The 20,997-nt window shown below is 41.0% G+C and overlaps 1 protein-coding gene across 5 annotated transcripts in view; it reads right to left on the bottom strand.

Moving 5' to 3' along the window:
* Positions 1 to 7,380: 7,380 nt before the first annotated feature.
* TLK1 (tousled like kinase 1) overlaps positions 7,381 to 20,997 on the bottom strand; it is a 67,675-nt gene continuing 54,058 nt past the window's right edge. For all 5 annotated transcript variants that reach the window (XM_053359746.1, XM_053359752.1, XM_053359760.1 and 2 more), the window contains 8 exons: positions 20,623 to 20,704; positions 17,937 to 18,028; positions 17,757 to 17,846; positions 16,291 to 16,460; positions 14,663 to 14,798; positions 12,942 to 13,053; positions 12,581 to 12,688; positions 7,381 to 9,176 (listed from right to left, as the gene is read on the bottom strand). In XM_053359746.1, the coding sequence (XP_053215721.1) occupies positions 9,000 to 9,176; positions 12,581 to 12,688; positions 12,942 to 13,053; positions 14,663 to 14,798; positions 16,291 to 16,460; positions 17,757 to 17,846; positions 17,937 to 18,028; positions 20,623 to 20,704 (967 nt within the window). In that variant the 3' untranslated portion in view covers positions 7,381 to 8,999. The remainder of the gene's footprint in view (positions 9,177 to 12,580; positions 12,689 to 12,941; positions 13,054 to 14,662; positions 14,799 to 16,290; positions 16,461 to 17,756; positions 17,847 to 17,936; positions 18,029 to 20,622; positions 20,705 to 20,997) is intronic.

Raw genomic sequence — 20,997 nt, 5'->3', positions numbered from 1 at the left:
GCAGATCTTAAAGGTAAAGGTAAAGGGACCCCTGACCATTAGGTCCAGTCGCAGCCGACTCTGGGGTTGCAGCGCTCATCTCGCTTTATTGGCCAAGGGAGCTGGCGTACAGCTTCCGGGTCATGTGGCCAGCATGACTAAGCCACTTCTGGCGAACCAGAGCAGCGCACGGAAACGCCATTTACCTTCCCACCAGAGCGGTACCTATTTATCTACAGTGGTGCCTCGCAAGACGAAATTAATTCGTTCTGCGAGTCTTTTCGTCTTGCGATGTTTTTCGTCTTGCGAAGCACGGTCCGTCGCAACGGCGCCTCTTCAAGCGGCTTTAAGAAAAAAGCGAACAAACTCGCAAGACGTTTTCGTCTTGCAAAGCAAGCCCATAGGGAAAATCGTCTAGCGAAGCAACGCAAAAACCGAAAAACCCTTTCGTCTTGCGTGTTTTTCGTTTTGCGAGGCATGTCACGGGGATTCGAACCGCTGATCTTCTGATCGGCAAGCCCTAGGCTCAGTGGTTTAACCCACAGCGCCACCCGTGTCCCGAGGCAGATCTTAGTAAAAATGCAACCAACTCCATCCAGCTGTAAACAAAGCTCACAGGTTGTTTATTAGGCAAAGAACAAAAATCCAGTGAAATATGGTCGTTTTTATATGAACCAAGCTAGACCTTAACAGAAACATCACTATTGGGGGCATGTGGTGGTGGTGAGAATGATTTTTCAGCAGCACACATGCATGCCCTAATCCAGATCAAAATACAAATCCTAGATCATGCACTAAGCAGAAATTCAATAGAGCCCAAATTGAGCGGCATTGCTTAGTGGCTGAAGGGCACAGAAAGTAGTGCCCCATTTTTAGGGGTTAGAAAAAGCTTCCTCAGTTTGAGTCTCTCTCTCTCTTGTAATGTGAATACAGTGGTACCTCAGGTTACAGACGCTTCAGGTTACAGACTCCGCTAACCCAGAAATAGTACCTCGGGTCAAGAACTTTGCTTCAGGATGAGAACAGAAATCGTGCGGTGGCGGTGCAGTGGCAGCAGGAGGCCCCATTAGCTAAAGTGGTACCTCAGGTTAAGAACAGTTTGAGGTTAAGAACGGACCTCCAGAATGAATTAAGTTCTTAACCTGAGGTACCACTGTACAGTCTTCTCCAAGACCCACAGAAAGCAGAGGAAGCCGATAGGACAGGTACTCCAAAATAAACCCATTTTCTGAATCGTTTGATGTACAAATCAGGTAAAAAATAATAATAATGCTTTCTTCTTCACAGCCACAAATGGATGATTGCCACACCCTGGAGAGACAGTTTACAGTCAGAAAACAGTTGAATGAATATATTATTGCATGTTTACAAGCACAGACCTGCAAACATTTTAAGAGAATTTATTATTTCGTCTTTACATTGCGTATGTTCTGTTCCCACTGAACCAAACTCCCACAAATTTAGGGCAATCGAGATTTGGAAGCATTGTATGAAGCTAATCAATGTTATTATCTAACATCTCTCTGTTTAGATAGTTCACATAGAAGGTGGATACAGAAGGAGAATAAATTGACAGGAGGACTCCTATTGTGCTAAGTAAGACATCTGCTACACTGCAAATGCAGAAAATGACAGAGAACCGATTTACAAACACGTTGGTGAAATGCTGGAAACATAGGAGTCCAGAACTGCAACCAATTCTAGGCAATATAATTTGGATCGCTGAAGAATTGATGCTTTTGAATTATGGTGCTGGAGGAGACTCTTGAGAGTCCCATGGACTGCAAGAAGATCAAACCTCTCCATTCGGAAGGAAATCAGCCCTGAGTGCTCACTGGAAGGACAGATCGTGAAGCTGAGGCTCCAATACTTTGGCCACCTCATGAGAAGACTCCCTGGAAAAGACCCTGACGTTGGGAAAGATGGAGGGCACAAGGAGAAGGGGGCGACAGAGGACGAGATGGTTGGACAGTGTTCTCGAAGCTACCAGCATGAGTTTGACCAAACTGTGGGAGGCAGTGGAGGACAGAGGTGCCTGGCGTGCTCTGGTGCATGGGGTCACGAAGAGTCGGACATGACTAAACAACTAAACAACAACAACAAAGAAGCAGGCACACGACCTTTTTGTGCATCCTAAAATAGTGATCAAGCCCACAAAACAGTGGACCCCTTTTGGATCACAATTTTTTTTGCTGAAATCAAAGGGTATGTTTTTCAAACTGTATACTGTATTACTGGACAACAGTTTGGGGTGCGCCTGTTTTTAATGGTAGGGAAGTGTGATTGGGAACAGGTGTTATTGGGGTATATAAACTGAGGAAGTTGATCCAGTTAATTTGTGGAATAAATCAGTTGTATAAACAGCATCAACCCCGGTCAAATAATCTATGCTAAAGATAGCACGTATACCACATGGTTGTATTTAATGTGTTCCAGTGCTATACTGGAGAACTTGGTACCTATCACCATATGTGGTGGTCCTGCCCATGGGCTCACCATTTATGGAATTGTGCATTTGGTGAAAACTAGGAGGTTATATTGGGACGCGGGTGACGCTGTGGGTTAAACCACAGAACCTAGGACTTGCCGATCAGAAGGTCAGCGGTTCGAATCCCCGTGACAGGGTGAGCTCCCATTGCTCGGTCCCTGCTCCTGCCAACCTAGCAGTTCAAAAGCACGTCAGAGTGTAAGTAAATAAATAGGTACCACTCCAGCGGGAAGGTAAACGCCGTTTCCGTGTGCTGCTCTAGTTTCGCCAGAAGCGGCTTAGTCATGCTGGCCACATGACCCGGAAGCTGTATGCCGGCTCCCTCAGTCAGTAAAGCGAGATGAGCGCCGCAACCCCAGAGTTGGTCACAACTGGACCTAATGGTCAGGGGTCCCTTTACCTTTACCTTAGGAGGTTATATAGCAGTCTGTGGACAAAACCCCACAGCTAGCCTTGATGGACCTCAACTCAACCCCAAACTCAGAAACAGATAGCAAAGCTTTTTGCTGATGACAGTTGGAATAAAAATGACTGAAGGAACTGAAGAGGGAAACTCTGGAATATTGGTGCCACCAAGTATGGTATCTAGCATTTAACAGAGAGATTAATGCAAAACTAAGGGCTCTAAAAGGATTCTCAGAACCAGATAAAAGTTTCTAAAGTGTGGTCGGATGTTATTAGTTTTGCTAACATAAAAAGATGGCAACAGAGATTCCCCAATCACATTAGGCAAGGATCTGGAAATCATAAAATTCCACTTATCCTGATATGTATTGTTCTTGCCATGTAAATTAATTAATGTAAACTGCCCTTTTGACAAGCTATCAGGTTTTTGTTATTATTATTAACACCTTGATTATATGTCTGCTCAAGGTGATTGGATTAATGTTGAAGTGGGATCAGTTTGATTTTTCCTTACTTGGTTTCATTTCTTATATCTGTACAGTTACCTGTTTGGAAATATAAAGTTAAAATTAACCACAAAAGGGGACAAAAGGACAAACTATGCAATGTGTATCATGTCTAGTTTGGCTCCCTTTGGGCATCACATTAAAAATAAGCAACCAATTGAAATTCAAGATATTTGATTAACCCAAGTCACTAAGTCGCTTCAGACACAGTTAACATCAGTGGAATCACATAAATTTTCTATAGAAGTTGATCATTCTGTCTAGGTGAGTTAAATTTCTATACCACACTTCATCTGCAGAATATGAAAATCATGCCTTTGAAGCCAAAAGTTTTTCCCGCTCTTACCAGACACACAGTGGTTGACTGCAATCTTCCACCGATCTGGAAAAGGTACTCTGCACATGTTCAGGGACACAGTTCTTTCCAGCCAGCTACAGGTTGCTGAAAAATAAGTGGTCTTATCTGAAAAGTATTTTATGGTTTTTTTGGTTTAGTAAACCACAGCTTTGACATCCATTTCACTATCATCTTTCCGAAAGACAAATTCTACCGGAGGTTCTCATTTCCAATTATGTTAAAGACAACTTTAATTACAAACAGAAGCCTGCTGAGTGGGAAAGCATTAGTTTAAAAAGGCATCATTTCAGTATTAAATTTGTTAAGCGTTTAATTAATCAGAGATTTCACTGCCAATTCCACTGATTAATTGAGCTGCCACTCAAGCTGCTGATTGTTCCAATTATGAAGCCTGTTTTACTTAAGAAAGTTGATGTTAATACAATTAAAGAGAAGAGTACAATGCTTGGCACTGTGATACCTTTATAGTATGCAGCCCTCACCTTTATGGAGCAATACCCCATACCTGATGAGCCACAACTTGATGTCTGCAACCTTGCAAGTTATTCTGACAATTCCCAGCTCCCATGCTTGCATAATATAATTCTTAAACCTTTTTTTAAAAAAGAGGTCCCCATCACTTAAAAAAAAAACCAGCAACCACTTATATAGAAGGCTCTGAAAACATAACACTTGACAAGAAGCTGATCTTTCTCACTCACAAACTTATAGAGCAAGCAGAAACACAGATACTCTGTCCAGGCATTTTTCAGTTAGCAGAATACTGGACTTGCATACTGAACAAATTCAGTAGTCCCAGCGAGTCTTTGAAGTTCAGCTCATTATACAATTCACCATCAATAGCCTTTGGAGAAGAAGGCAACCACAATTCCATCAATGCTGCTGGAATTGTGTTTTGTGGCAAACAAAAAAAGCACCCCCTCTCTCTTTCCTCTTCACCCCTCAAGATCCTACTGTTTCTTGGACTCTTTGTGAGCTGCCCAGAGAACTCATTTTATGGGGCAGCTATAAAATAAATAAATAAAGTAAGAAAACATCTTGCCTGGTGAGGTCAGAGGAGCTCAAAAGCTTCTTCACAACATTCTGGCACTGTAATTCTAATAAATGTATTGGGATATTGTTCCTCGGGGCTTTTTGTTCCCCCCTATTGACCAACGCATGGGTGTCGCTGTGGGTTAAACCACATCTCGCTTTCAGGCCAAGGGAGCTGGCGTTTGTCCGTAGACAGCTTTCCGGGTAATGTGGCCAGCAGGACTAAACCGCTTATGGCGCAACAGGACACCATGACAGAAACCAGAGTGCACGGAAATGCCGTTTACCTTCCCGCCAGAGCAGTACCTATTTATCTACTTGCATTGGCGTGCTTTCAAACTGCTAGGTTGTAAGGAGCTGGGACAGAGCAATGGGAGCACACCCCGTCGTGGGGATTCAAACCACCGACCTTCTGATTGGCAAGCCCAAGAGGCTCAATGGTTTAGACCACAGCGCCACCCGCATCCCATGTACCTTACACAATTGTGCTTTGAAACAGTTGGTCATGGAACAGACCCAGAGGGTTGGTAACCCTGGATATTAATCTTGAGAAGCAACTAGGACTTGGTGCAAGATATAAGCTGAAGAAATTGGGAATATGGACCAAGTGCTATTAAGTTAAATGGTATTAAATTTAATAAAATTAAATGGACCAAGTAAATTGTCAATTGCCAAGAAAATGAAACATGGTTGCATGTGACTTCGAAAGAAGTAGCCTCTCAAAAATGGGGAGAACTGATAAAAAGTTGAAAGGCAGTGTCAAGATGGTCAAATCACTCCAAAATGCTTTGGAGTTGTTTAAAAACACAATGTAGAAAGCTCAGCTGGAGTGTATCCCACAGATCAGGGCCAAGAGGATGTCAGCGTGATTTATGAAAGCTATTAGAGGCAAGAAGTCTTCCTTCAAGAAATGGAAGTCATGTGTAAATGCGAAGAAAATGGAACACAAACTTGGTCAAAAGGAATGCAAGCAGACAATAAGGGATGCTAAGAAAGAATTTTCCAAAAGCACAATGTGCCCCTGGAAGAACAGCAGCAGCAAAATATTTAAATATATTAGTGGCAGGGGATCAGCTAGACGTGGTTGGACCCTTGGAAGACAAATGAGTCTAATGCTATGCTAAAGGAGAATGAAAAGATTGCAGAGAAGCTGAATGAAATTATTATTATTATTTTTGCATCAGTCTTCAGAGAGGAAGACAGAGGGCATATCCCTGAGACTGAACTAACTTTTGCTGGAAGGCAGCTTGAGGAACTGAGGCAAATTGTGATGAGAGACCAAGTTCTTGGTCTAATAGGGAAAATAAAAACCAACAAAACAAAATGCCAGGCCCAAATGGCATCTATATGAGGATTAGACAAATTCATGGCAGTAAAGCCTACCAATGGCTACTAGTCATGATTCCTGTGTTCCGCCTTTTATCCTTACCTGTTCAGGTTGCAGGTTCCAAATTAACCACATGCACATTTCAGGAGATTAGTGGGGGAATTCAAGAAATACATCTTTAAAAGATCTATAACCCCCTGCTTTTGTTTTTTTGTAGGTAAAATAAAGACACACACACTTAAGGGGCAAATGGATATTTGGGGTTGCTGCTCCTATTACAAAGTCTTCAACACATTCTGAAGTGCATCCTGCACAGCTAAAGTGGAAATTTTATGCAAAAGAAAAAAAAGTTGCAACTTAATTCAGCTCCAAGTAAGACTGGTTCATAATCTCCGCACAGCCAAAAACATCAAAATTACAATATGAACTAGAGCAAGGGAGATCTATGCAGATGTAGATCTGGTGTTCAAGCATGGGCTTATTGCAATTACAAGTCCACTGAAATCAAACAATGCAAAGATAGTCTATAGCCACCATGCCTAGCCCCCAGTGATAAGTCTCATCCTCCGTAAATGTGTAACCTCTTTTAAAACCATCCAAGTTGGTAGACATCACCTCATCTTATGGAAGCTAATGCCACTGTTTTAATTTTGCCTTTGTCTTTCTCCTGAATTTCCTAGCATCCGGATTCTTTATATGCCCCCAAGCAAACATAGTACAGTGGACGCTCGGGTTGTGAACATGATCCGTGCGGGATGCACGTTCACAACCCGCAGCTGTGCGTCTGCGCATGCATGGGTTGCGATTCAGCGCTTCTGCGCATGCACAAAGTGCAATTTAGCGCTTCTGCGCATGCGCAACCACTGAAACCTGGAAGTAACCTGTTCCAGTACATCCGGGTTTCGGCGGTCTGTAACCTGAAAAAACGCGATCTGAAGCGTCTGTATGACTGTACTTAGAAGTGAGGAGAAGCTGTGCAAAAGACTCCTGTCCCCAACTGCAATAATGTGAGATGTGGGTCTCATGCATGTCAGCTGCAAGGGGATCAGACAGTCCCAGGTGACATTGAAACGCACAGATCTCAATATAAGAAAATGCACACATCACCACTGTAGAACATGGGGAAAGTAATAATAGCCCTTGTCACTTGTACTGTGTCTTTTTCATTGTTCCCACATAATATATAGACTGCCTCCAAGATTAGAACTTAGTGGTCCGATATGAAAACAAACCAAGTTCTATTGCCAATGCCCTTCTCAATCCAAAGCAATAACTTGAGAACTACTTGAAATTCCAACTGTCATTATTTTATTACTGTTTTGGCTACATTCTCTACAATTTCAGCAGCATCTTGAAGAGACAGTTAATGTATCCTTATGTACAATGAAAACAAAATGGCTTGCAACATCAGAAACAAGAGCCACAGTTTAACTGTACAATATTAAATGGGGAAATAAAACCTTGTGGTAATACAGCCTTCCTTTCTGCAACATGGACAAAGTTACGTACAGGTATTCAGCATTATGAATGTGACAGTAAAAGGAATCTTGTATGGGAGAGATACTGCATTCTGAAAAAAAAAAAGATTCTACCGTACAAGGCAGTTAGAAAATGTTTCACATTTTAAAATATCTGTACAGGCCACAAGAAACATCTCTTTAGAGGAACATCTTCCCACCTTGTAGACAGAATTTGCAGAAACCGTGAATAACCATAAACAACTTCTACATCTATTATCAACGTGCTCCAGCTCAGGAAACTGACTTGAACTGCACTGTATAGTTCCAACACAGATCAGTTTTACATGCCTTGATTGTTAATGAATTATCTACTTTTCAGTCTCTCTAGGACGTACAGTTGACTTGCACCTTAAGGAGGTCATTTGATTTATTTTATTTTTATTTTTTGCAAAAGCAAAAGCAACATCATTTAGCAGCAATTAAAAGCGCCTTCAATGAGACTTAAAAAAAATACAATATCCAATTAGAAAAGCCATACTTTAAACATTTGTACAGGAATAAGTTGCTGAAATTTTTTAAACTGAAAATATGACCTCTGTACAACAATTTACAATACAGTTAGAAGGGAATTTTGTCATTATCCTGCATAGAAACATTGAATACGACCTGTTTGCTTTTGGTTACATACATGGCCTTTGTAGATCCCTCTTCAAAAGCCTGGGCAGCGGATATCAGTTGACACATCCGCTAAGTATCAAAATGCCATTTAAATAATTGAACTAGTTTCCAAACTAGCTTTTGCTACCTTACTTAAAATGCTATTTTTATCCCTTTGGAAATACAGTCATTCAACCAACGTAACAGTTATTTTAAAGATTTCTCCCCAGCCCCCAGAATACTAAATCACTTCTATCCAAAGAAATTAACAATACACAGCTGTGTCTCACATTTTTACTTTGGTTTTTGAAACGTTGACTTCTTGGGAAGAAAGATTCTTTATTTAGCTTTTTGTCCAGGCACTGTGCTGTTCTTCCGTGCTTCATTCATTTTCTTCTTTATTCAAATAATGAAAAACTACCCTTATTAGAGCTCTCCAGTATCAACCAAAAGTGTTGTTAAGTATTAAAAAGGCTATTTACAGTGTTCCCCTCCCGGCAACCTGAAAACACGCATTTTCTTCAGTCTTAAAAACACAGTACATCTGCTTGGAGGCAACAGGTAACGCTGTCCTTCAATGTTTCCAATATGAGAGTCTGAAATGAATGTACCCTTCACAGACCATGATCCAGTCCAATCATAGAAATGACATTTGTAGAAGAGCCACAGTCTGAACACCCCATTTGTTAAACTTGTGTCAAAACACTAATCCAACGCTTTCAGATGAAAGTCCGCTGCAGCAAAACTACATGACGATATCATGCAAGCCTTCCATGTTTAAGAAGCTTCAGTAGGGAATAATGCTGGATATTGGCGGCGTAGGAGATGCTGCCAGTCCAGTCATATGCAAGTTTCCTGAAGAATTTGATCTTCTCATGTGCGGGAGTAGGTAAGCATCATTAGCTAGCTGATGAACATCGAACCGGTCCTCCTTACGGTATGCCAAGCAACGTCTGATAAATGCCTGCGGAAAGGGAGAGGGGGGAAAAATATTGAGCAAATTCTCTTAACAGTAAACGAGGTCTGAATCACCTCTTCTGGTGAGGGATCTGAGCTCTTTAAGGTACTAAAAATAAAAGTTAAAGTGGTTAAGTGGGCTTTTGATTCAACATGGAGATGTGCTCATCATCTGATACCCACTAACACCACAGAGTGAACTAGCATAGTCGTCAGAAGGATGAGCTAAAAGTTTCTGATTTAGTTCAGATTTTAGCTCGTGCAGAATTTGCACGAGACGTTCTCAGTTTGAACCTCCATCCTGTGCCACTCAAATTCTTGTTTAATCTGCAAAGATGTGGGCACTGAGACAATATGTGAATGCTTAGAGATGTTAATTTATACACACTTTTCTCCCAAACTTTTATTACACAAAGACATGCGTGACCATAAATGAACTACCCTTTGATGTTTGAAAATGTACGCAGCCACTGTGAACTGCAGACATTTCTGAACAGTCAAATTAAAAGAGTAAAATTAGCACTAAACTGAAAGTGCTATTGTTCCAGCTTCCAACAGAATTCTTGCTTTGTTCACTAAGCGTCCATCTTTGAAAAGGGAGATAAAAATTCTGTTGCTGAACCTTACTTATATTATATTTGCAAATTTAATAATTAATGTTATGTTCACCTTTCCGCCAGCCCCTCCCTGCTTGTCTGTTCTACATCTTTAACCCGTAACATTTGGGAGGGGAGACTGCAGATTACTTGCCAAACTAAGCAGAAATAAAGTTTCATGAAAACATCAATAAAAATAGGAGTTTTTAAATGTTACACAAAAGTAAACCTTTAGAAATGGGACTGGTGGTTTACCAGGCCTGGAATTTGGGAGAATCTGAAAGCTGGTACAGAATCACAGATATTTTTTTTAAAGCAAGTTTCTGATCTCATGATGGCAGGTGTGTTAATATGCAGGCATTCTACGCGAAAGGCCCCACCTTCTAAGGGGTCGAGAGCTCATGCCTTGCAAGTTGCTCCTCCATATATTTCAATGTCTGCTCTGAATCATACCTCGATAGCATCCTTTGCTAACACATACGGGCAAAAGATGAGCAATTACGATTTCCCTTGTGAAATGCATGGAATATAATTTTCAGATGCTAAAAATAAAAACCCAGAAAGGCATGAGAGCAGGAGTCAGAGGTAAGTCCAAATGAGTAAACTGGCATTATCCATTTATCACACACGTCTATCTGTCTCCTAAGCAGAGGGTGTTGTGGGAGGGTGCCAAGCACAAAGAGTTCCAGCTTCTTGACAGGTGGCTGTGCTAACCATCATATTAAAAGCATACCAGATTAATTCAAAGGACAGGCTCTATGAATGGTTAGTAGCCTTTGCAGTAAAGAACAGAATCTCCATGTTGAGGAGGTACCGCATTTTTCGCTCCATAGGGCGCACCTAGTTTTAAGGGGGGGAAATAAAGGGGAAAAAATTATTCCCCCCCCCCAGCCCCAAAGAGCAAAGAAGCCAAGACAGCGAGCGGGATCCATCCCGCTGGCTGTCTTGGCTTCCTCTTTAGCCACGCACAACCTCTCCAGCCAGAAGAGGCTGCGCGCGGCTTCGTTTTTAGCCGCGGGGCTGGGGCGGGGGAAGCCTGAGCTTCCCCTGACCCCAGCCCCCAGAACAGGCAGCTATCCGCAAGCCTGGAGAGCACAGTGGGAACTCCTGCTGCGCTCCGAAGGCTTGCGGATAGCTTCAGCGAAAGCCTGCATTCGCCCCATAGGACGCACACACTTTCCCCCTTCATTTTTGGAGGGGGAAAAGTGCGTCCTATAGAGCGAAAAATACGGTGGTTCTCCTCCAATTTACCGAATGCCAGCCAAACTGCAGGTGGCAGTGGTCTCTTTCTGTCTTACTTTCGAGTTTCTTTAGGGAATCTGGTTGACACTCTCTTTTCTACAGCGGCCTCTCCTTGCCACAAATTGCTACTGAAGGTCCGAGAACCCAGTGGAATGGCGTCCCATCCAGCAAAAGAAGGCCAAGGCCAGAATTGAAAACCAGAATGTTCCTGTGCACAGATGGGGCTCTTTAGATCCCAGCTGGAGGACTGGATCAGATGTCACTGGATCCCCCATTCAGCAAGGTAATTTTTGACACACAATTATAATCTACATGCAATGGTTGACCTTTTTTCTTTTTTTGGAATCAACAGAAAAATGCAAGATTTATATTTGCATTATTTAAGTAAACCAGTAACTGGGAAGGGGAGAGAATCACTCCCATAATTAAGTACTCGTGTGCATAAATTGGAGCATGGGACTTGTTGAGAGAGTTTCTGGTGCAGAATGTTCATTTACTGATATCCTCTGCATTCACATCACGTTTTGTGCTAATGAAATCTCAAATTTTGCATTCAGAATCTATCACGGGAACTTAAACGATGGTTCTAAGGTGGTCATTGCGGTTTTGCTAGTTCACAATGACAAATACACACTAAAATTAGATGGCATTAATGACAACAGCGTATGGGAAACTGATTCAAAGCACTTTTGGCCTCTCTAGAAGGAGAAGCACTAACAAATGCTAAAGGATGAAATTAATTGTTTCATCCGCTTAGTCCTGCTGGAATATCAAAATTGATTTCAGAAATAGTCAAGAAACTTTAAATATTTACTACTACAATCTGGAATTTGTCTGTTTTCAGGGGTAATTAGTAAATTTAGTTAAGGGACGCGGGTGGCGCTGTGGGTAAAAGCCTCAGCGCCTAGGGCTTGCCGATCGAAAGGTCGGCGGTTCGAATCCCCGCGGCGGGGTGCGCTCCCGCTGCTCGGTCCCAGCGCCTGCCAACCTAGCAGTTCGAAAGCACCCTGGGTGCAAGTAGATAAATAGGGACCGCTTACTAGCGGGAAGGTAAACGGCGTTCCGTGTGCTGCGCTGGCTCGCCAGATGCAGCTTGTCACGCTGGCCACGTGACCCGGAAGTGTCTCCAGACAGTGCTGGCCCCCGGCCTCTTGAGTGAGATGGGCGCACAACCCTAGAGTCTGTCAAGACTGGCCCGTACGGGCAGGGGTACCTTTACCTTTACCTTTAGTAAATTTAGTTAGGAGTACTCCAAAAAAATTTAAGAATATATATGAGAGTCTGAGAGCAAGATTTTCAGGAAATTATTACTTTTAGTATCTTACATTTTATAGTATGACCAATTTAATATATACGCAATGCAAATGATACTTTGCATTTACTTTCAAATTTATTTATTGACATACATGAATTGAAATATCGTGTGCTATTTTTTAAAAAAACACCTTAACACAAATTTTGTTCCAATTTGCCTCAACGTTATCTCTTGACCTTAACCCTGAAGCAAAATCCATCTCGAGGTTGATTACATCATATTCTAGCAGAATGTATACCTTGAGTCCATGAATATTACCTTGGCTTCATTGCTCACAACAGGCTTCACTGGGAACTGTACTTCAGTGGCTTTTAATATTGTATTTTCTTGAAGTATATCTTGTTGGGACTGGTTATGACCAAATGGCTGGAGAAAGGGAAAAGTTCAGACAGTGATTGCTAAATGTCCAAATATCAGTAAAAGAAATCAGCAACATCACCTTTTTTATTCTAAAATTATTCCACTTAAAAACAAGTTCTCCCTGTTGGGAAAGGGCAAATGGTGGAGGCTGAAGATCCATACCTACTTCCAGAAATGGGTTTTTCCCCCTTCAAAAAGACCACATTGAAGATGTACTGAAATGCACTAGAAAACTCTACGTTTAAGGGTTTGTTTTTACCTTTCGACCATATAGACACTGGAAAAAGATTACTCCAACTGACCACACATCCACTTTGTTAGAAATTTTGGGTGGCTCTTTGCCCACAACAAAGCACTCTGGAGGCAAATACCTGATAGAAAAAATAGAAACTCAGTCACTGAAAGCAGACACATTAAGAACATTCCCCCTCCAGAAGCAGGCTGATTTTTGGAAGTATTTATGAGAGATACAGATTGCCAAGAATCTAGTGGCTTTCTCACATTCTTCTATTTGTTCCAGGATTATTATTTTTTTATAGATTTACGTGGTATTGGTCAATTCACATGATAACCTGTTTGTTAAGTTCATGGACTCCCTTCACTTACGCACTCTGATTTTCAAACACTTCCCAGTTTGGGCAAAACACTGTTTGTCGTTACATCTCAACTGACAAGCTGTGATTTGTGTCTGCTCTACAAACCAGGATTGGAACCCCACTTCAAAAAATGGCTTCCAATTCTGGTTTGGATAAGGTAAAGGGAGCCCTGACCGTTAGGTCCAGTCACGGAGGACTCTGGGGTTGCGGCGCTCATCTCGCTTTATTGGCCAAGGGAGCCGGCGTACAGCTTCTGGATCATGTGGCCAGCCTGACTAAGCCGCTTCTGGCGAACCAGAGCAGCGCACGGAAATGCCGTTTACCTTCCCGCCAGAGCGGTACCTATTTACCTACTTGCACTTTGACGTGCTTTTGAACTGGTAGGTTGGCAGGAGCTGGGACCGAGCAACGGGAGCTCACCCCATTGCAGGGATTCGAACCGCCGACCTTCTGATCGGCAAGTCCTAGGCTCAGTGGTTTAACCCACAGCGCCACCCACATCTGGTTTGGATAGCAAGCACAAATCACAGTTAGCCACTTTAGGTGAAACAGATTATGGTATGCCAAACCAGGAAGTTATGGAACAGAATAAAAAAAAGGTGAGGAGCCTGAATTTCGGACCAGATGACTGTAGTGTGGTTTAAGCTGCCTTGAAAGCAGACAAGTTAGGTTAGAAATTCCTAAACACATATAAGCAAACATATACTACTCAATAAACAGAAATAATTCATTCACTATAATCTACATTGGAGAGATGCTGTTTCTGATAATAATAAAGTACATAACAATTCCCATATTTCCAGTAGAAACCTTAACTACTGTACCAGATTTTTTTTAAAAAACCCTACATTTCCGCCACTATCCCCTTCTTCCATCAGTGACCAATACTGTATGTTAAACTACACCAAGTTTGCACTAAATGAAGGTGATCATTCCTCAGCCAGAAACCAGACAATAAAACTTTGATAATAATAATTAATAAATGAATTGAAGATTAAATAACTACTAATCTCCATGCATTAGAGAAGATTAATTCTGTAGAAGGAATTCAACACAGAACCACAGCAATTGTTCCAGCAGTACAAACATTTCATCTCGCTAGGCAGAACTATCCCCCCTCATCCCCTTAGGATTCGCCTGACCCCACAAATGCGATTTGTTGGGACCTGGGTGGAAAGTCCCATCGCACTAGCAGAAGTCACTGCGCAGGCTTTTTCACTAGCGGGACTCGTGGGTTGAATCCAGACTTCTACCGTCAGGTTATAAGCTCAAATAACCAACGACAGCACATTCTTTCCATCAACTACATCCGTCGGTGGACGTTTACAAACAGTTCTCACACAAGTAATAAATACATTTGCCAAATGGGAAATAATAATATTACCAGTAAGTCCCAGCCCCTTGTGAAGTTAAGTCCATTCCATCCACACCATAGCTATCGTCATCCATTATTTTAGACAGCCCAAAGTCCGTAATTTTTATTTCTCCACATGCTGTTCCATCTACCAAAAGGATGTTTCCTATCAAGAGGGAGAGAGTTTGTTAAAATAACCAAGTCTACCCCCAGCAGTGGTTCACAATTTTTCCATTGTGTTTAAATGAAGACATTATAGAACAGAAACACCCTAGTTATAGGCACATCTATGGTTCATTCATTTATTATTATATTTATTATTATATAATTCCTCCAAGGGGCTCAAGGGGCTGGATATGGTTCCATCTTCCTCATATATTCACAGAACTGCCCCATCCTGTGAACAGATGCAGTTGCGTCTCTTGGAGAATTTGAGCCATGGATTTTCAAAGGACAGCTACAGTTTGGTTAAAGTTAATTCTTCCCAAGTTTTCAAAATACAGTCGTACCTTGGAAGTTGAAAGGAATCCATTCCAGAAGTCCATTTGACTTCCAAAACATTCCGAAACCAAAACGCGGCTTCTGATTGGCTGCAGGAAGCTCCTGCAGCCAATAAGAAGCCGCGGAAGCCCCGTCGGACGTTCGGGTTCCAAAGAACATTCACAAACCGGAACACTCACTTTTCAGGTTTGTGGCATTTGGCAGCCAAAACGTCTGAGTACCAAGGCGTTCTGGATCCAAGGTATGACTGTACTGTGCTAACTCTGCATCATGTAGATGCGTCAGATCTTTGTGTGTTTTCTGCAATGCTGGCTCTTTCAGTATTTTCCCAGTACTATCCCATTTGACTTAGCTAAGCTTGGACTTCTGAAGCTGCCTGAACGCTTTTTCATTTACCGAATAAAAAATTTGTATTAGGTAGTGATCAACACAAGAACAAAAGACTCAAAAACTGTGTGAAAGAGGCATGTGTGCATTATTATTTACCTGCATATTCAAATGAAAAATACCTAATTAACTATACTTCTGGTTTACTGAAGGCAAATCATGCATGTGATTGCATGTGAGATTTTGCACCTCATTATAAAGACTGTGAGGTCAAGCACATGGCACATGGAGCTAAACGCTCAAATATATACTTCAAGCCACATTCAAAGATGATGTTTTATTGCTACTTCAATCCATTTCTAATTATAATTAAGCACACACAGTGGCTTAAGATACAAGAAAATCCTATTGAAGCCAAATTCATACAGAATATGGAAGACATCCATCGAAATAGCTCAATGTAGAAGCCAAAACATTAAGTAGCAGGGTGAGGGGGCGGAGTGCACAAATTTGCCTACAAAGCAAAGAGCAGAAAAGAGAGAATAGGTTTGTGAGGCTAGAAAAAAGAAGAGTGTGATTAAATGAAGCAGTGTGATAAAACTAAATTCACATTTTTGTTAAGGATTAAAGACAACAGAGATTAAAAGACACCTCTCCTGTATTCCAAGCACACATACCATAAAAGAAAATCAAGGCCAATGTGAACTCAGATGGGTTTAATAAAGAAAGAAAGAGGCATGCGCTACACTAGTTAAGAATTAAGAGAAGAATGTGTTTTAGAGATATAATATACAATGTATGATGTTTGATCCCCCCCAATTCTTATTTACCTGGTTTAAGATCATAGTGTATTATAGGTGGCTTAATCTCATTGAGATATCGCAGTGCATTTACTATTTGCATTACAATGGACCTAGCTTCTTTTTCTGTCATTAGTTTATGTTGCTTGAGATAGAAATCTAAATCGTTGCCTTCACAATATTCTAATACTGTACAAAACCTAGAAAGGGAAAAAATAAAAGTTAGATAAGGAAACAAAGGCTATTTAATTATTCAAGCATACAATGGAAATAGGAACATCATTTCTTTGCATTAATTGCACATTTTCACTTAACTTTTCTTTATGGTTTTCATTTGTATACATTTCAATAGTTTTTAAAAAATTGTAACATTTCAAACAATCGACTTCCTTCCTCCTCTTTCTGCAGTTCCTTCAATTTCTTTTATCATTTCCTGCATATCCTAAATTAACTTATCCTTCTATTTATTTCTTTTAATTCTATATTCTTTTTAAAACAGCAGGTTATTACAATAATCCCTGCCAATGTCTTTATCTGTTTCCAATTGTTTGTAAATATTCAATAAACCATGTCCATTCTTTTATAAAAAAGTTTGTTATCTTGATTTCTTAATTCTTCCAGTAAGTTTTGCTTTCCGCTTGGGAATTACAGGGGTAGAACTACCTAAACAGTACAGAAACATATTTACGTATGCAACAACAGCTGCAAGAATGTTACTTGCCTAGAAATTGAAAAAAAGAAGACGAGGTCCCGATGAGAGAAGAATTGATACAAAAACTTTTTGGAATACAGTGGTACCTCGGGTTAAGTACTTAATTCGTTCCAGAGGTCCGTTCTTAACCTGAAACTGTTCTTAACCTGAAGACCACTTTAGCTAATGGGGCCTCCTGCTACCGCTGCACCACCAGAGCACAATTTCTGTTCTCATCCTGAAGCAAAGTTCTTAAACTGAAGCACTATTTTTAGGTTAGCGGAGTCTGTAACCTGAAGCGTATGTGACTTGAAGCGTATGTAACCCGAGGTACCACTGTATGCACAAATGGAGAAATCACATTTTCACTTTACAAAAGAAACTGGAACCATCTACAATGGTACCTTGGTTGTCGAACTTAATCATTTCTTCGAAAACCAAGGCGCTTCCTGCACTCAATCGGAAGCAGAGTTGGACATTCGGTTTCTGAAAAACGTTCACAAACTGCGGCGTTCGGGAGCCAAATTGTTCGGGAGTCAAGCCGTTCGACAACCAAGGTACCACTGTACTTGAACAATAATCAATGCCACAGCATTCAGAACATCATACTAGAAAAAATACTGAGCCACTGAGGCCAAACACCGTGAAATTTAAACCTTACTTATGTCCAACCAAAAATGTTCCTGAAGGGTGGTCTTAATTTCTAACTGGTGTGTGTGTGTGTGTGTGTGTGTGTGTGTGTGTGTGTGTGAGAGAGAGAGAGAGAGAGAGAGAGAGAGAGAGAGAGAGAGAGAGACTGACTTACGTATCTGTATCCAGGGAAAAGTAGTCATAGAGTTTTACTATCCTTGGATGATCAAGTTCTTTGTGTATTCTATACTCTCTGCAGGCGTGCCTAGAAGACATAGGTAAAATAATCACGACCACCAGAACAGTTTTAATTTGTTCCAAAGACAAAAAAAAAGTGTTTTCTTGAAACGCTTACTTATGGTAGTTTTCCTTTTTCTCATCCCTCCAGCTTTTGTTAAGCTGGTGTATCTTCACAGCAGCGTATCTTTGCTCATAGAGATCAAAAGCCTGCAAGGAAGGTTGGGGGGGGAAGTAGTAGAAAGAGATTTTGTAAAATACGAGTCACAGAGAACTGTATTTATTAACATTTCAATATAGCTTGAGAGTGCAATACATCATATCTAGCCCAATACTGGAAAAAAACCTTGAATTTTTAATTGACTGTTTTCTCAGAAGCTTTTCAGAAGCCAACATACTATTGTTAATGGTCTCAGAAGAGTCAGATAATTTGTCTGGCACCTTTCTAATTTTTGTTTATTTCAACAACCAGGACACTGTTCATAATCTGCCTTTGGGGCCAAATAAACTGCCCTCCCTATCACTCCTACACATTGAGAGATGGCCTGGTTACCTGCTCTTAAACTATCTCCTAGTCTGAACATTCACTTCAAATAGAGTGATCAGTACTCGTGCATTTACTAATTCAAAATACTAAAAAGCAGTTGTCATAATGAATAAATACTGCTTATTATTAATTGGCCCACAAGCTTTTCCTTGAACGTTCCCAGATCAAATACTCAAAGCAGGTAAACATTATTTAAAATTTACAGATTTGTAACCTCCCACAGTCGATGAGAAGGCAACAAAAGCAGAATATGAATGCAACAGTCCTCTTCTGCTTTTGCTCTAAAGCAACTGGTATTCCCAGGCAGCCTGGAATGAGTGTACAACTATCCTGATGGGATAGCTTGATTCTCCTTGAATTTGTCTAATCCCCTTTTAGTCACCACATCTTGGCTGATTGCATAGTTTAAGTATCCACCATGACGTAGTATTTCCTTTTGTCTGTTCGGTGCCTCCTGTCATTCAGCTTCACTGGATAATGCTTGGTCCTCTTCTATTTTTATGAAAGAGCGTGCATAAAATTCTACAGACCTCAAATATTTTCCTGACACAACCTTTTCAAAGCCCCAACCATTGTAACCATTCCTCACAGGAGAGTTGCCCCAGCACCCTGACCATTTTGGCCACCCCTTTTCTGACTGATTCAGACTGCAGAGGAACACACACTATAATACAGTGGTACCTCGGGTTAAATACTTAATTCGTTCCGGAGGTCTGTTCTTAACCTGAAACTGTTCTTAACCTGAAGAACCACTTTAGCTAATGGAGCTTCCTGCTGCTGCACCGCCGCTGCACAATTTCTATTCTCATCCTGAAGCAAAGTTCTTAACCTGAGGTAATATTTCTGGGTTAGTGGAGTCTGTAACCTGAAGTGTATGTAACCTGAAGCGTATGTAATCCGAGGTACCGCTGTAGCCTGGTTCATGTGATATGGTAGGCAAACCAAACTATAGTTTACCAGGATTGCGGGTTCCTGGAGAGGCCCTCACAGTCATTTTGCTCTTCCTCCTGCACTGTGGTAAGCCAAGCCAAGGTTTGGCTTAATGCGTCATCCGAACTGGTTAAGCTCTCTCCTCGCCAGCAACAAGCTATAGACAAGGTCTGGTTTACTGCAATGTGCAGACCAAGGGCACCAGCTGCCTTCACACATGTTCTTAGCATTATGGGAATATGTTTCAGCAAGCTGAGCGCTCCTTCACAACCATCTCAGCACAACTGTAAGGGGTCACCAAGCTTCAGTTTCAAATAACCTGCAGTTTAGCATGTCGCTCAAACTCTAAACTGTGGTTAATCTTAACTATGTTTCATTGAAACTAACCTCCCTCGTAACACTAAACCATGGGAAATCTAAGCCGTTCAAACGAGGCCCATATTTCTGAAGAAAAATTACACACAGTTTTCAAATGTATGTACAGATCACTTAAAGCAGGCACGTCCAACAGGTAGATCATGATTTACCGGTAGATCACTGGACGTTTGTGGTAGAACACTGGCTCCCCACCCCCCAAAGAAGCTGGAGAACTTTGGCTCCCCTAAAAAGTTAAACATTTTTGACCTTCTCCCTAAAACTCTAAACTGTGGTTAATCTTAACTATGTTTCGTTGAAACTAGCCTCCCTTGTAACACTAAACCATGGGAACTCTAAACCGTTCAAACGAGGCCCATATTTCTGAAGAAAAATTACACAGAGTTTTCAAATGTATGTACAGATCACTTAAAAAAAAAGCAGGTACCAGCTTAGAAAAGGCATTCTGCCTTTTCTATGCTTATTCCAATACAGTGGTACCTCAGGTTAAGTACTTAATTTGTTCCGGAGGTCCATTCTTAACCTGAAACTGTTCTTAACCTGAAGCACCACTTTAGCTAATGGGGCCTCCTGCTGCTGCCGCACCGCCGGAGCACGATTTCTCATACTGAAGCAAAGTTCTTAACCTGAGGTACTATTTCTGGTTTAGCGGAGTCTGTAACCCGAAGTGTATGTAACCCGAGGTACCACTGTACAGCTCTTTGCAACCAAAGCTTGAGCTGAAAGGTTTGGGTATTCTCTGGACCCAGATTGACTTTTATATTTTTCTATCCTGCTACCAGTTTTTAGTTGTTCAGGAAAACCTGGAGAGGTTATTTTTATACTTCTAAGTTGATATAGTTTTGTTGTTTAAAATGTTTTTCAGTGAATTGGTTCTAGAGAGGGTCACTTATGTCGGTAGGCATACATTTAAAAAATAAATAAATATTACCAGCCAAGAAGAGGACATTACCTTATATACTTCACTAAATCCACCTCGACCAAGTAAATGAAGTAACAAATATCGCTCGTTTAACGTAGGATGATCCTTGAACCTTATTATTAAAAAAAAGAAGGAAGAACATTGGTCAATGAGAAAGGCAAGTACTTACTTTTAATACTAATTATTTTTGTGTATACAAAAAAAGAAATACTGGAGTGCAGTGTTTCATTCTTATAGTTCTGGATCATAGCAGTACTGATTCAACTTAAAATACATTCGTTGTTGTTGTTGTTGTTGTTATAAGTGTACAGCTTGTATAAAAACAAAAACAGGTTTTGCAGAGTTGAGGCATGGATATCTGTGTGTCATTTATTCCAGACTGAGTAAAGTGGAGAAGAGTAAGTA

The sequence above is a fragment of the Podarcis raffonei genome, chromosome 1 (assembly GCF_027172205.1).
Source record: "Podarcis raffonei isolate rPodRaf1 chromosome 1, rPodRaf1.pri, whole genome shotgun sequence".
NCBI lineage: Eukaryota > Metazoa > Chordata > Lepidosauria > Squamata > Lacertidae > Podarcis > Podarcis raffonei.
This window is presented reverse-complemented; position numbering and strand designations above follow the sequence as displayed.